General features: G+C 36.7%; 1 protein-coding gene across 50 annotated transcripts in view; it reads right to left on the minus strand.

Annotated features, from left to right (window-relative positions):
• The window catches only part of TBC1D5 (TBC1 domain family member 5), a 584,007-nt gene that overhangs the window by 124,764 nt on the left and 446,351 nt on the right, over nucleotides 1-12,892 (minus strand). For all 50 annotated transcript variants that reach the window (XM_054680417.2, XM_001161410.8, XM_009444995.4 and 47 more), the window contains one exon: nucleotides 10,258-10,364. In XM_054680417.2, the coding sequence (XP_054536392.1) occupies nucleotides 10,258-10,364 (107 nt within the window). The remainder of the gene's footprint in view (nucleotides 1-10,257; nucleotides 10,365-12,892) is intronic.

Here is a 12,892-nt window from a genome sequence, read left to right on the forward strand (position 1 = left end):
CTAAGTAAATAAAGATCTTTTCCAAATCATATTAAGACACTTGGAAAAATGTGTAACTATCAGCATATGAGGACCATACTCATGTATCAAATGTCAGAGAAAAACCTCCTTCATAGTGCCACACTGGCCTCTGTCTGGAGGAGCTTGGAGGCTCACCCACGCGTATGAAGTGGTCACTCCAGGTTTGTGTGAATGGTCCAGTCACTACTGAGGTATAGAGAAAATCTTGCAGTATGATAAACTAACTTACATTTCCCAATATGGTAATCATATGTGTGCTTGAACTGGATGAAATATACTTTAAAATTCTCCATGATAAAATGTTTTGCTTTTTTGGAGAGAGGGGACAGATAAAATGTCAAAGCATATATTTAAATAAAGTAGCTGATTATTATAGTTATACAGTTTACTACTTGAATATATTGGCATTTCTTCCTATAAAATCAATATACTTAACATTTTAAATTAGCAATAATATATTTACTGAGTTAATATACTTAAGAGGCAAATAAAATATTTATGTGGCCATAACCACTATATTAAAAAAATTGATGGTTTTTTTGTTCTGTCAGTTTTAAGTTTATAATCTTTTTTTCATAACTTATGATTTGTAATCTTCAATTTCATTAAATCATAACTTTAAGATGACACAGAAATACTAAGAAGTCCCTTTCTGAACAAACTATTTCATATATAATAAGAAAAATAAGTGATTAGCTAGGTAGTCACAGCACTTAAAGCTGGAAATGACTGTTAGAGATTATAGGCTAATTAAGGCCTTATCAGCCACACATCACCCTTTAAAAAACAATTAATGAACCTGAATTTAAGGCAGCAAAAGGTTGAATGATTTCCCTGGGGGTAAAATAGCAAGTCAGCGGTAAAGGAGGGCAGCCACTTGATTCCTTGACCTCAGGGATATAACATATTCATTTCGCTGTAATGCATTTTAATACTTTTCCATTTGGGGCTTCATAGAGACTTTCTGAACACACATGCATAGGACCGATAGCTTTAAAGTGTTACGTAGTCTATTTAAAATAAACATCTCTCCCCAATAACCTAGATTTTCCTTACTTGTAAGACATCAAATAAAATGGAGGAGATTGGTTTGTAGATTATTCTTTGCTTACTGGGAAAAGTTTGCTTAATGAGAACAAGTTAACCCATGGATTTTAGTCTCCTCTTTAGGTATTTAAGGAAAAATAAATCACAATTCTAATGAGTTAAGTTGTGTCTCACTAAAGGAACCTTGTCTTCTAAAACATGCCGAACAATCATTTCCACAGTTTCATTGCTCTCTCAAGCTGCCCCAAATAAAAATCACTAAACATCTCCAAACTGACTTTAAAGATCTAAATAAAGACTTGCTTATTTTCAGCAAATATTGTTGCCATGAACAACTATTACACACAATAAAGCTAAATAAAGATCACTGGATGAGATCCTTTTCACACTGACTTTTCACTAACAAAGAAAATATTTATGTTGAATAGTAACATGAAACATTATATAAATTAATGCCAAATAAAAATTTATTAAATAGAGACTCCTTACACATTTCATGGACTTCTAATAATTAGCGTTTGCAAATATACAAGGTATTAAGGGCGATATAGTCATTCTTTGGGTCTCTGAGGCGGTCACTGAGTGACTCTGGATAAAGAACGGCCAGGCCCTGCCTGGTTGCTTACTTCAGAAACTTCTAGGAATTCTACTTCCTCTGTTTTCTCAAGCTGGGATAATATCTCCCTGCAAATTCTTCAAAGCCCAGTTGGAATGTCTCTTTCCTCTAAGAAACTTTCTGACCATTTAAGTCTGAATTGATTATTCTTTCTGCAGTGGTGTCTGTTAAACCAAACTGAATCTTGCTAAAATAGACCCCAAAGGGTCCATTGAGATTATGTGGTCCAGTTTCCTCATTCTACAGTTCAAGAAATGAAGTGACTTGTCCAATAAACGCAGCAGGGTGAACTTCTCTCATAGAGCAGACACTGGGTTAGTGCTGTTGGAGATCTAGTACCTGATGCAGTGAAGCTCTCAGTTTGGTAGATGAGAAAACTGAATGGTCTGGTTCCCTTGGGTTCAACTACACAGAGGAGCATGATGTTGACATAAATGAAAGCAAAACTGACTGAGACTGATGGTATACAGAAGGCAGCTAAGATTATTTCTTAAAAGATCAAAGTAAAAGAATTCAGAGTCGTGGCCACAGTATTCTTAAACAATAACTTATTGGCCTGACCATGTGACAGCCAAGAGGTGTGAGTGAGTGTGCTTACCAAGGGAGAAATTCATTTAAGACTACTTGGAACTTCCGGCTAAGAGCAAAAGTAGTTTATAATAAGAAAATGTCTTAATCATTGCCAAGAATCACCGAGAATCCCGTGATCTTTCTGAAATTTCAAACTGTGATCTTAAAAATGAGTTTACTTTTTATCCATCAGGTAAGACTGCATAGGAAGAACAAACTAATAGCAAGCCCTCCCTAGCTCATCAACCACTCTCAGGCACGTTCCCCTGGTCCTGGCTCCAATGATACTGGTCTTTCAATTTCACCAACAGCCTAAGCTCTTTTCCGCTTTGGAGCTTTTGCATTTGCTATTCCCCTTCCTGGAGGTTCTCCTCTCTATTCTTTGCCTGGCTGGTTCCTTTTCCTCCATTAGCTGCCACCTGAAATGGCACCTCCTCAGGAGAGCTTTTTGACCAACCTACCTAAATTAGGTCTTCTCTCAGCCCAGATTCTACCCCCACTCATTATTTTATTTTACACACACACACACACACACACACACACACACACACACACACACACACACACATATTTTTAATTTAGACAGAGTCTTGGTCTGTCACCCAGGCTGGAGTGCAGTGGTGCAATCTTGGCTCACTGCAACCTCCACCTTCCAAGTTCAAGCGATTCTTATGCCTCAGCCTCCCAAGTAGCTGAGATTACAGGCCCCTGCCACCATGTCTGGCTAATTTTTGTATTTTTAATAGAGATGGGGTTTTGCCATGTTGGCCGGGCTTGTCTCGAACTCCTGACCTCGAGTGATCCGCCTGCCTCTGCCTTCCAAAATGCTGGATTACAGGCGTGAGCCACCACGCCTGGCCATATTATTACCCTATTTGCGCCCTTTATAACACATCATAATCTGTAAGTATTTTCTTGCTTAATTGTTTATTATGGTAAGAGCCATATGTATTTTTTTTATATACCATTATATCACCATGATTTAACCAGTACCTGGTGCACAGAAGATACACAATAAGGACTGGTTAAATTAATGAATTCAAAATACTATAAAACTAACTCAAAATTATTTAAGGCCCCTAGGAAAACCTTAAAGTATTTTGAGAAACACATGATTCTTATTATGAAATGTCTGAAACCAATAAATAATAAATTTCAAATACTGGTTTAATAAAGATTTTCATATTATTCCTTACAAATCTTTGTTTTAGAGCCAGCATTTACTCAGAAGTAAAACTTAACTTTTTAAAAAATGCTAATCTATGTCAAAAAGTCTTTATTTCTGATTGGATGTGAAAATACACCTAATTAGTCACTAAATACCTAAATATCAACTATAATAAACATCCAATTGGTTGTGATCTAGTGATAGAAAAGAAAAAGGAAATATTAGTCACACAGCTCAGAAACAAAGAAAAAACAGCTTTTGTTATGTCACAAACAGAATAAACACACAAAAAAATTTGAAGAATGGCAGTTTTCTAAGAAATGCCCAGTTTTGGGAGTAAAAAAAAAAAAGATGAAAATAGGAGTAATGCAAACAATCTTGCTGTAACATAAAATCATCACAAAAAATTGGATTAGTAACATACTAGAAAATCTGAATAGACCGTCTGCTGGAAGCATTATGAAAAGTAAATAAATGGATATAGTGCATCATCCTCAAAGAGTCACTATACGTGGATTTTAGATTCTTTATTGCTCAGAAAGAAAAAGATTACAATGGCATTAAGGAAAGGAACATTTTCTAAAATTGTCACCTGACTGGCAGCAGGCTTAGATCCATCCACTACTTTTCAAGTTTGATGTGACATTTTACCAAAGTTATTTATTTGATATTGACAAAAATGTTGTATGTATAGTGAGATTTCTTGGAATTAAATGAGTAAAAATTAAAGTACCTATATACAATTTGAAATTTGAAATTCAGACTTTTTATAATTTAAAAAGACAAAATTTAATACAACCTCAAGCAAGAACCAAATCAGAACTGGCCAAGCATTGTACATTGTACATTATATTTTTATAGTGTGTTTCTGTGTACAAGAATGACTATGAAATTAAATTCTTATTTCTAGAAATTTTCTTCCATAAACAATAACAGTCAATGCTAAAAGGACTGCTTGCAAAGTTACTAGAAATATTTTTTCCCAAATATTCTAGTCTTCAAAACAAACGGTAGCCGTCAAATTCTTACTGCATAATCTAAAATGGTAATACATGTACTGTATTTCATTTGTAATAAGTCTTTATGATAAGGTTAACACTTCAACACACAACACAAATAAGAGAACACCAAAAAATGAAAATTACTTTGCTTATGTTTCTGTATTAGAATTTTATTTGCTAAAGGGTAAAAACAGATTTGCAAAATTCACAGTTAACTTAAAACAATAGTTTTAAACCTTTTTTCCTAGCCCTTACTGCCTTCAGGAAGGAAAGAACATCTGGTTATTTAAGGAACACAATATGCTCACATTTTCTATGACCTTTGTTTCTAATTGGGTTTTAACTTTTTTTTTGAATGTGAGCAACTAGCTAGAACAATGTTTTTTAATCACTTCATATTTTTCAGATTGTCCTCCTTCTATCCCTCTAACTTCATCTCATGGATTGTTTTTGGAAATCTGCTTAGTAGTTCTAATATGATAAAGACAAGAAAATGAAAATTAGGGCTGTGGTCTGAAGAGCTAAGTACAGAAGTTGTATTTACCATGTGCAGACTACAGGATGCTAAAAACAGATATTTGATATCCAGTCTTCATAAGGCATACATTTTCAAAAATTTCAACTAGTTCCTGGGCCACTTACATATATGGCAGTTTCATTTATTACAGATGAAGAATTTGTATGAGAAATATGTAGAGGTCCACTATTTTTAAAACTAATAAAGCCACAGCTCCTGCATGGAAAGGTGGTCTGAGGATGGGGGTTCAATTGCTGGTCTGCCACTAAAAAGCTCTGTGACCTTGAATAAGTCTCTCAGCTTTATCTTTGTTCTCACTTTTTCATCTATGAAAGGAGAAGCTGGATAAGACTGTCTAGGTTCTTTGCAGTTCTAAAACTCTGACAGCCTTAGGGAAGTAAATTAACTAGATTCTTTGCTATGTCTTCTGTATTTCATAATATATGATGGTAGTAACAGGATTTTAAATAATTCTGATATATAGCAAATTAAGGAACTAGATGCTCTTTAAGTTCAAGTTGTATAATTAATTAACTATCCTGATAAAAATGGCAGCTGAAAAATAAACCACTGGCTGTGGCTTTTGTGGAATGTGAACATGGGTTCCAGAAATATTCTAGATTAGTGATGTCCAACTAGATTAGAGTCAGTGTGGTGAACTGGAATGAGGCATGGCACTTGAATCAGAAATCAATTTTATCATTATTTCCTTTATACCAAGATATGCAGGACACAAAGCTGAGTGCTAAAAAATGAGCAGGATCCAGTCCTAAGGCGTAATAACTTACAAAACACACATGCATATATACAAGGTGCCGTGGGAACTCAAAGGAGGACATGTCCTATCTGAACCTGAAAATTGTTTCATGGGGAATGCAGAACAGACGCCAGGAATCCGAGGAGGGAATGAATAGATAGAACAGTCATGATGCCACTCTAGCTAGCTTGGGAGCTTATAAGCTTTTTGACCTTGGGAAAGCCACATAAACTTAACCTCTCCCTACTGAAGAAAGTGAGGAAAGATAACCTGCTCTGCCTACCTCATAGGGTTGTTGATTAATGTCAGAGTGCTTGGAAAACTATGAAGGAGTATGATCCTATTATTATAGTTTTTAGGCCTACTTTTTTCTATCTATTCAAATAAGAAATCTTTCCACAGTAAAGGCTATCTCTGATATAAAATAATTAGAACCTTGTGTCTCAAGCTATACTTGCAGAATGTATTCTCCACTGAGCAATTTAGGGATGATGGCAGGATAAAGTGCTTTTCTGAAGGTTTACAATGAACCTACTAAGGCTCAGAGCTCCTTGTTTGTTTTTATTTTATTGAACCTGTTAGCAGCATTCAACACTACTGTCATATGAAACTAGGAAATGGGAAAGAATGCTTTCGTGTCTCAAATCTCATCTTTCTACTAGTTAATTTCATTGAGAATTGTATGTTTATATACTTACTCTGATCTATGTGATTCAGGAATGATTACAGTATTTTTAGTGTTTCACTGTTGCTATTAATAGAAAACATTTAAAGCACTATGATGTCTGAATTTTTAGAGGCTATAGGCAGGGGTACTAGTACCATCTTTCCCTCTTTTTTTCCCCCTTAGCATAAATAGCCTCTTTTATGACTTTATAATTGACATTAACAACACTAAAACCCTGTCCACTTGTGGATTTCTATAGAATAGATAAACTTGCTGTTTTTCTCACTTTACTTTTGCAGCACTGGGTTGGACCTCGTTAGTTCATTGTAATGGTGGCAGGAAGCAGATGAATCCTAAGTAGACAGGGATGGGTCCCTGATGAAACCTGACCTTCCAGCCAAAGACAGTTTAAAGCCTAGCTACAAGTCCCGGGGTAAATCCATGGACTGGTTTGAAAACCTGTCTTCCTGTTTGCCATGCTTTTCTGATTGATCCCCACCCTTCACCTATTTTACATACACCTAACCTTTCCTAACTGGTTTTTTACACTGTTGTGCCCACCTCTAAGTGGTGCCTTTGTTTTAGCCATTTTTTGCATACTCACAAACCAATCAGCACACACTCCCCATTCTGAGCCCATAAAAGCTCCGGACCTAGCCACATGGAGAGAAACCACCCAACTTCGGGTAGAGGACCACCCTTGCATCCCCTCTCCAGTGAGAGCTATTTCATCACTCAATAAGATATTTCTCCACCCTCCTCACCCTTCAATTGTCAGCATGATCTTGTTCTTGGATGCAGGACCAGAAGTCGGGATCCACTGAACATGGGTACACCAAAGGCTGTAACAACTGTGGTCCTCTACCCTCCGCTGGCAGAGGGTTGTGACCCCTTGTGATGGGAAGCAGCAGCAAGGCCGAACCAGCCCCGGAGCCATGAGCCAGAGTGAGGCAAGGGACTGACAGAGCTGTTAACATGCTGCAGTCCACTGGGCTGCGGACAACAGGACTAAATGAGCTCATCAGCATGCTGTAACATCCCCTCTGGGGCTTCGGGGTTGTGGGCACCCCTGCCTGGGCACCACTGTGTTCCCTTTATCTGGATGCCAGAGTCTACCATGGGAGTGGCTTGCAACACACCTGGTCCAGCTGCAAGCCCCGCATGGAGCCTGCGTCTGTGCTGGCACTCAGAACAGCTGGCCAGACCCTGCACTCGCTTGCCCATGCACCCCCTCCCATTGGCAGCTGAGCACACAGTCACAGCAGCCACAGGATCCGGGCTGGTGTGCAAACCAGGCATAGTATGGCGGGCCGAGTGGATGTAGTGCCTCCTGCGGCAGGCCCAGGGCTGAGTGAGGCCCTGGGTGGGAATGTTGCCTTCTGTGGAGGTCCCCAGCTGGCAGAGTGACTGAGAGAGATCCTGCGTCAATTCAAAGTCAGTTCTTGACCATCCTGGCCAACATAGTGAAACCCCATCTCTACTAAAAATACAAAAATTAGCCGGGTGTGATGGTGGACACCTGTAGTCCCAGCTACTCAGGAGGGTGAGGCAGGAGAATTGCTTGAACCTGGGAGGCGGAGGTTGCAGTGAGCCGAGACCACACCTCTGCACTCCAGCCTGGTGACAGTGCGAGACTCCATCTCAAAAAAAAAAAAAGTCAGTTCTTCAAAGACAAAGGATGTTCTGCTTACACAGGTCATCAGAGACAATTTAATTCAACCTCCAAATATTACAAAAGAGAAGCCCAAGGCTCAGCAAGCATGATTTTTCCAAAATAATGAAGATGTTGGTGGCAGAGCCAAGGTTTGACCCAAGGTCCCAATTCCTAACTCAGGTTCCTTACAGAACACTACACTGCCACAGGCCCATATTAACACGTGTCAAGTGACTTTAGTTACTACTTAAAATCTGTAAAATGATGTTAATGAGTCAGCCACATATACACTTAACTATATCTACCATTTTGCAGGGTTAGCCATCTGAAAGCCCCTTTTCAAAGGCTACACAGCTTTCTTTACTTTTCCTATAGATATCATCATTCCATGAACTTATTCTACTGAGCCTTTTAAATATGACTCCCTCATCATGCCCAATTTTTTATGTCCCAGGAATATCAGTTTAAGGTCATTGTACTGATCATGTTTTTACTTGGTAAGACTCTGAATGTGAAGGTGGGGAATTCCCTTTTTTGGATACACTATTATTTTTTTCTCTTAAACCTTAATCTATATTTTAATGCTTATAGAATTTGCTTCATTATATGTACACGACTTTATTGAGATAAAAAGTACTCCATTAAAATCATACTAACATGAAAGGGCATTTAGGTTCCACTAATAAACACTGATGAACTTAGAATAAAGAATTCTGAAGCTGGATGAGTGAGTGATTCACAGAAACATCAACCATATTTAGCTAGGGAAAAATTACCAAGATCGATAGGTTTTGATAACATATTCATTTCTTTCTTCAATTAAAACAAATCATGCAAGTAGAAATTTCAAATTGCTATTTTAGCAATGTTTTTCACTCTGTATGATTCTAAAAATTCCTAATGCTAAGCTGATAGAATTTGCCCTAAGTCTGTAGATCAAAACTCATACCTCATTGACCAGTAACCTCATTCGTTAGTCTTATTTTACAGATATTTTGTCATATTGTGGGTTTTTTTTGGGGGTGTAGGGAGTATATAGTCATACAACTTACAAATACATATGTACATAAAATATAAATATGGAACTTTCAATTTTCATAGTCAGATTCATAAGCCTTACCAGAAAAAAGTATGCTTCCTTATACATCGGAGAAATAATGGATTATATTTCTCATGCTTAATGAAACTGCTTTGTGTAAGAGAAATGATATGAAAGTTCATAAATTTACAGAACAGATATAGGCATAAGGAAGTGAATTCTTTTAAATCAATCAAAGAATAAAGGATATACTAAAAGGTTGAAGTCAACAACCAAGGAAAGGACAGAAATCCTTTAGAATCTAAATTTACATTAAACTTGGAGGCCCAAGTTGATCAGACAGAGCTTTGGCAATGGAACCCACAGACAGACTGACTGACTCAGAGACAGTTCGACAACTGCCAACATGACTGTTGGGAGGGTTGCCAAAGAGCCAAAGGCTGGGATTACCATCCAATGCCTGGCATTCTGATATTCGTGTTTGAAGCTTTCTCTCTCATACTTCTTCCAATATTTTTGTTTGGCTCAAAAGTAGCAAGGATTCACAGATTTTTTTAGATCATTAAATGTTCTTATTTTCAAGAAATATAACATTAGTTGTAAAAGAGCACACTTTTTCTCTGAAGTGTAAAGAAAATTTTGGTGAATTGCTTTACGCTCAAATAGAGAAATCAGTGTTAAAGTCTGTTTAAATCTTTATTTTATTAGATTACTCTTAACCGCCCAAATAAGAAATATTAATACATATCATAATATGAAATAATTTAGTGTTTCATTGTATCCAGTCTTATAGAACTGGTCCTTTGTATAAAGCTACTTTCTTGATCTTCATATGGACCCCAAGGTTCTACTTGGATAAATCAACCCCTGTGTGGGGTACCAATGACAATACAGTTTGGCTGTAAGGAGAGGTAGTTCCTCAACTATTTCCTTGACTTGTGAGGAAGGGAAAAGCATAGAATAACCTTCTGTGGGAAAAGAGACATGTGTTCCAGTTTCTCATGGCAAGGTCTACCTAATTTGCCTGTTGAGTTGCTGGCCAATGAGGTATATGGGTTTTGGCCTACAACTTTAGGCAAATGCTACCATTAGGCAATTCATCTACCATTAGGCAAATTCCACATTATTCATAGACTCTACACAGAGAAGCCTATTTTTCACCCAACTTAAAATTATGCATACCCTACTGGGGAAGCTTACCTTTGGATCTCTAAGGAACAGAGCCTTAAGAATCAGTGAGTGTACATCCCCGATGAATGGGTAATGCATCAGAAGGCCGAGACAGGTCTGGTAGTTACTAGAGATCACTAAATAAGAAGAAAAAATAATTGAGATGCAATACTATTTAAGATATTCTGCATTGCTGAGAATATAAAATCTAACAACTTAAGAGTCAATGAAAGCAAACCAATAACTCAACTGATTTGATAAAAGGAAGTAGGAAGAAGGGATCTTTACCAAATTGCCTTTGAAGGAACACATTGTATTGTTAACTGCTATCTAATGTATTAGCACTTAACCTCAGGGGGTGTTGGAAAGAAGAACTTCACATACAGATATGTGTACATCTGCAACATAAATTCTCAGAACCGTGCATATTTATTGCCATTTATATGGCTATGTTTAAATGTCTCCTGTTTTTCTACTTAGAAATTAGTAATAAAAGCCATATGAATAGAAAAGAACCGGTTTAAGATTTTCATGAAATAATATTTACCTTGATTATTATGCATTATAACTTGTTACATTTTCTTTTGTATAGGTAAACATTACGTAACTCAAAATTTTAAAAAGTAGAATTTCTTCTAATTATTTGTTTTTCTAAAGGTAACAAGAGATTTAGGGAGAGAATACCTAAGCAGCATTTCTTGGAGGAAAAGTGTCATAATTGTCATAGGTTAAGTCTAAATGTGTTCTGTAGCCTGTCATTTAATTTTTTTTTCAAATCAACCTAATTATGGGTGTAATTATTAAACACATCTTTTCAGGCAGGTCTATGTAGACTACTTTACTTCTTGACAATCTTATCTGCCACTGCTGTCAGAGTCGGGCCCATTAACAATGCTTGCTTTATGAACCACACTGACTGCCTCCACAGCACTGACTGTGAAGAAACTTTACAGTTTTAACTTCTGTGGTTGCAACTGAAGTTTTTTCACTAATCAGTTACTTGAAAAATGTTCCATAAGAAAACAACTGTGATTCAACAGAAACAACACAAATCAAAAACCAAACATTTATAATTAGAAATATCTTTGATTTTTAGATTACTTTTTCTTCTGCTGTTGGAATACCATTTCTTGCTATAACTTCCTACTTCTCCCCCTCCTATAAGCACTACGGGGAAAGGAGACAGGACTGGGCAAAATGAATAATTATAATCTATGTAAGGAACCACTTTATCATCTTCATTTCCATTGCTGCTATGACAGCTTGTAATTTCATACATCTGCTTTCATTTGTAAAGCACTCACTTATCCTACCCTTTCTGTATCTGTTCAGACTCTCATTTGTTCATGTTTTCATATTTACCTTCAGTTACCTGCTGTCCTTTTTTTCTCTAGAAATTCAAAAAGCTAAGATACTGAGAACAGTATAATGGTTTTATGTACAGGTTTCTTTGAGATCTAGCAAGTAATTAAGACTTAATCAATTCACCTTATAACTCAAAAAGTAATTATCTATTAGTAATTGACCAAGAAAGAATTCTTATATATTTTGTAAAGAGGCAGGAAAATTTTGTGGAAAAGTTTTGATCTCATGACTCACGGATGTAGGTTTGAATCCTGGGGCTTTATTTGAACCTTTCATCAAGTTGCCTAAAGATTAAATGATATAATCTATGAGACTGATTAATAGCAGCTGTTTAAAACCAGTTCAGGTAACCTCTGTGAGCTTAAGTTTAGTCACTTGGAAAACAACTTTTTGATTGAAAAAATTTATTTGACTGCTTTATTCAATCCAATAATTATTCAGAGTACCTCATTCACGACAGGCCCTATGCTAGGGGAGCATGTAGAGATAAACAAAACTGAGTCCTTACTTTGGAGAAAATTACAGCCCAGAAGGGCAGATGTGTAATATCAAGCAGCTATTACTACTAATATAACTAAGATAACAGTGAATTATTAAAGCTTTCTGTAGCCAGGCCACATGCTAAGAACTTTACCTACATTATCTCAATTAATTTCTATGACATTCTTATAAAGGTACAATTATTATCTTTGTTTTACAGATGCAATAATTGATACTTGGAGAAGTTAAGTCACTTGTACAAGTTACCAGTGATTCCCTAGAGGGGCAAGATTGGAAACCCAAAAGTCTAGCTGCAGAGTCTGTACTCTATTACAAGACATTTGTTTTGAAAGGCCATTGTTTTGAAAATCAAGAGACATAATGGATGCATATTGTAAAGTATTACTACTACTCTAGTGAAGCAGTTTTAAGTATACTAGAAGATCAGCATAAACCAATCTCCAGAAAAGCTTGATTGATTGACTAATCATTTATTTATTTATTTATTTATTTATTTATTTATTTATTTATTTACTATGTGTTTTCAGAGACAGGGTCTTGCTCTGTCACCCAGGCTAGACTGCAGTGGCATGATCACAGCTCACTGCAGTCTGAAACTCCTGGGCTCATGCAATCCTCCTGCCCTAGCCTCTGGAGTAGCTATTACGGACTAGAGAAGCATACTGCCATGCCTGGCTAATTTTTAAGTTTTTTGAAGAGACAAGCTCTTGCTATGTTGCCAGGCTGGTCTTGAACTCCTGTAGAACAGACTGATTTAAATATAAACATATAGATAGATAGAGACCAGAACAATAATCCT

The sequence above is a fragment of the Pan troglodytes genome, chromosome 2, assembly GCF_028858775.2.
Source record: "Pan troglodytes isolate AG18354 chromosome 2, NHGRI_mPanTro3-v2.0_pri, whole genome shotgun sequence".
Classification (NCBI taxonomy): Eukaryota; Metazoa; Chordata; class Mammalia; order Primates; family Hominidae; genus Pan; species Pan troglodytes.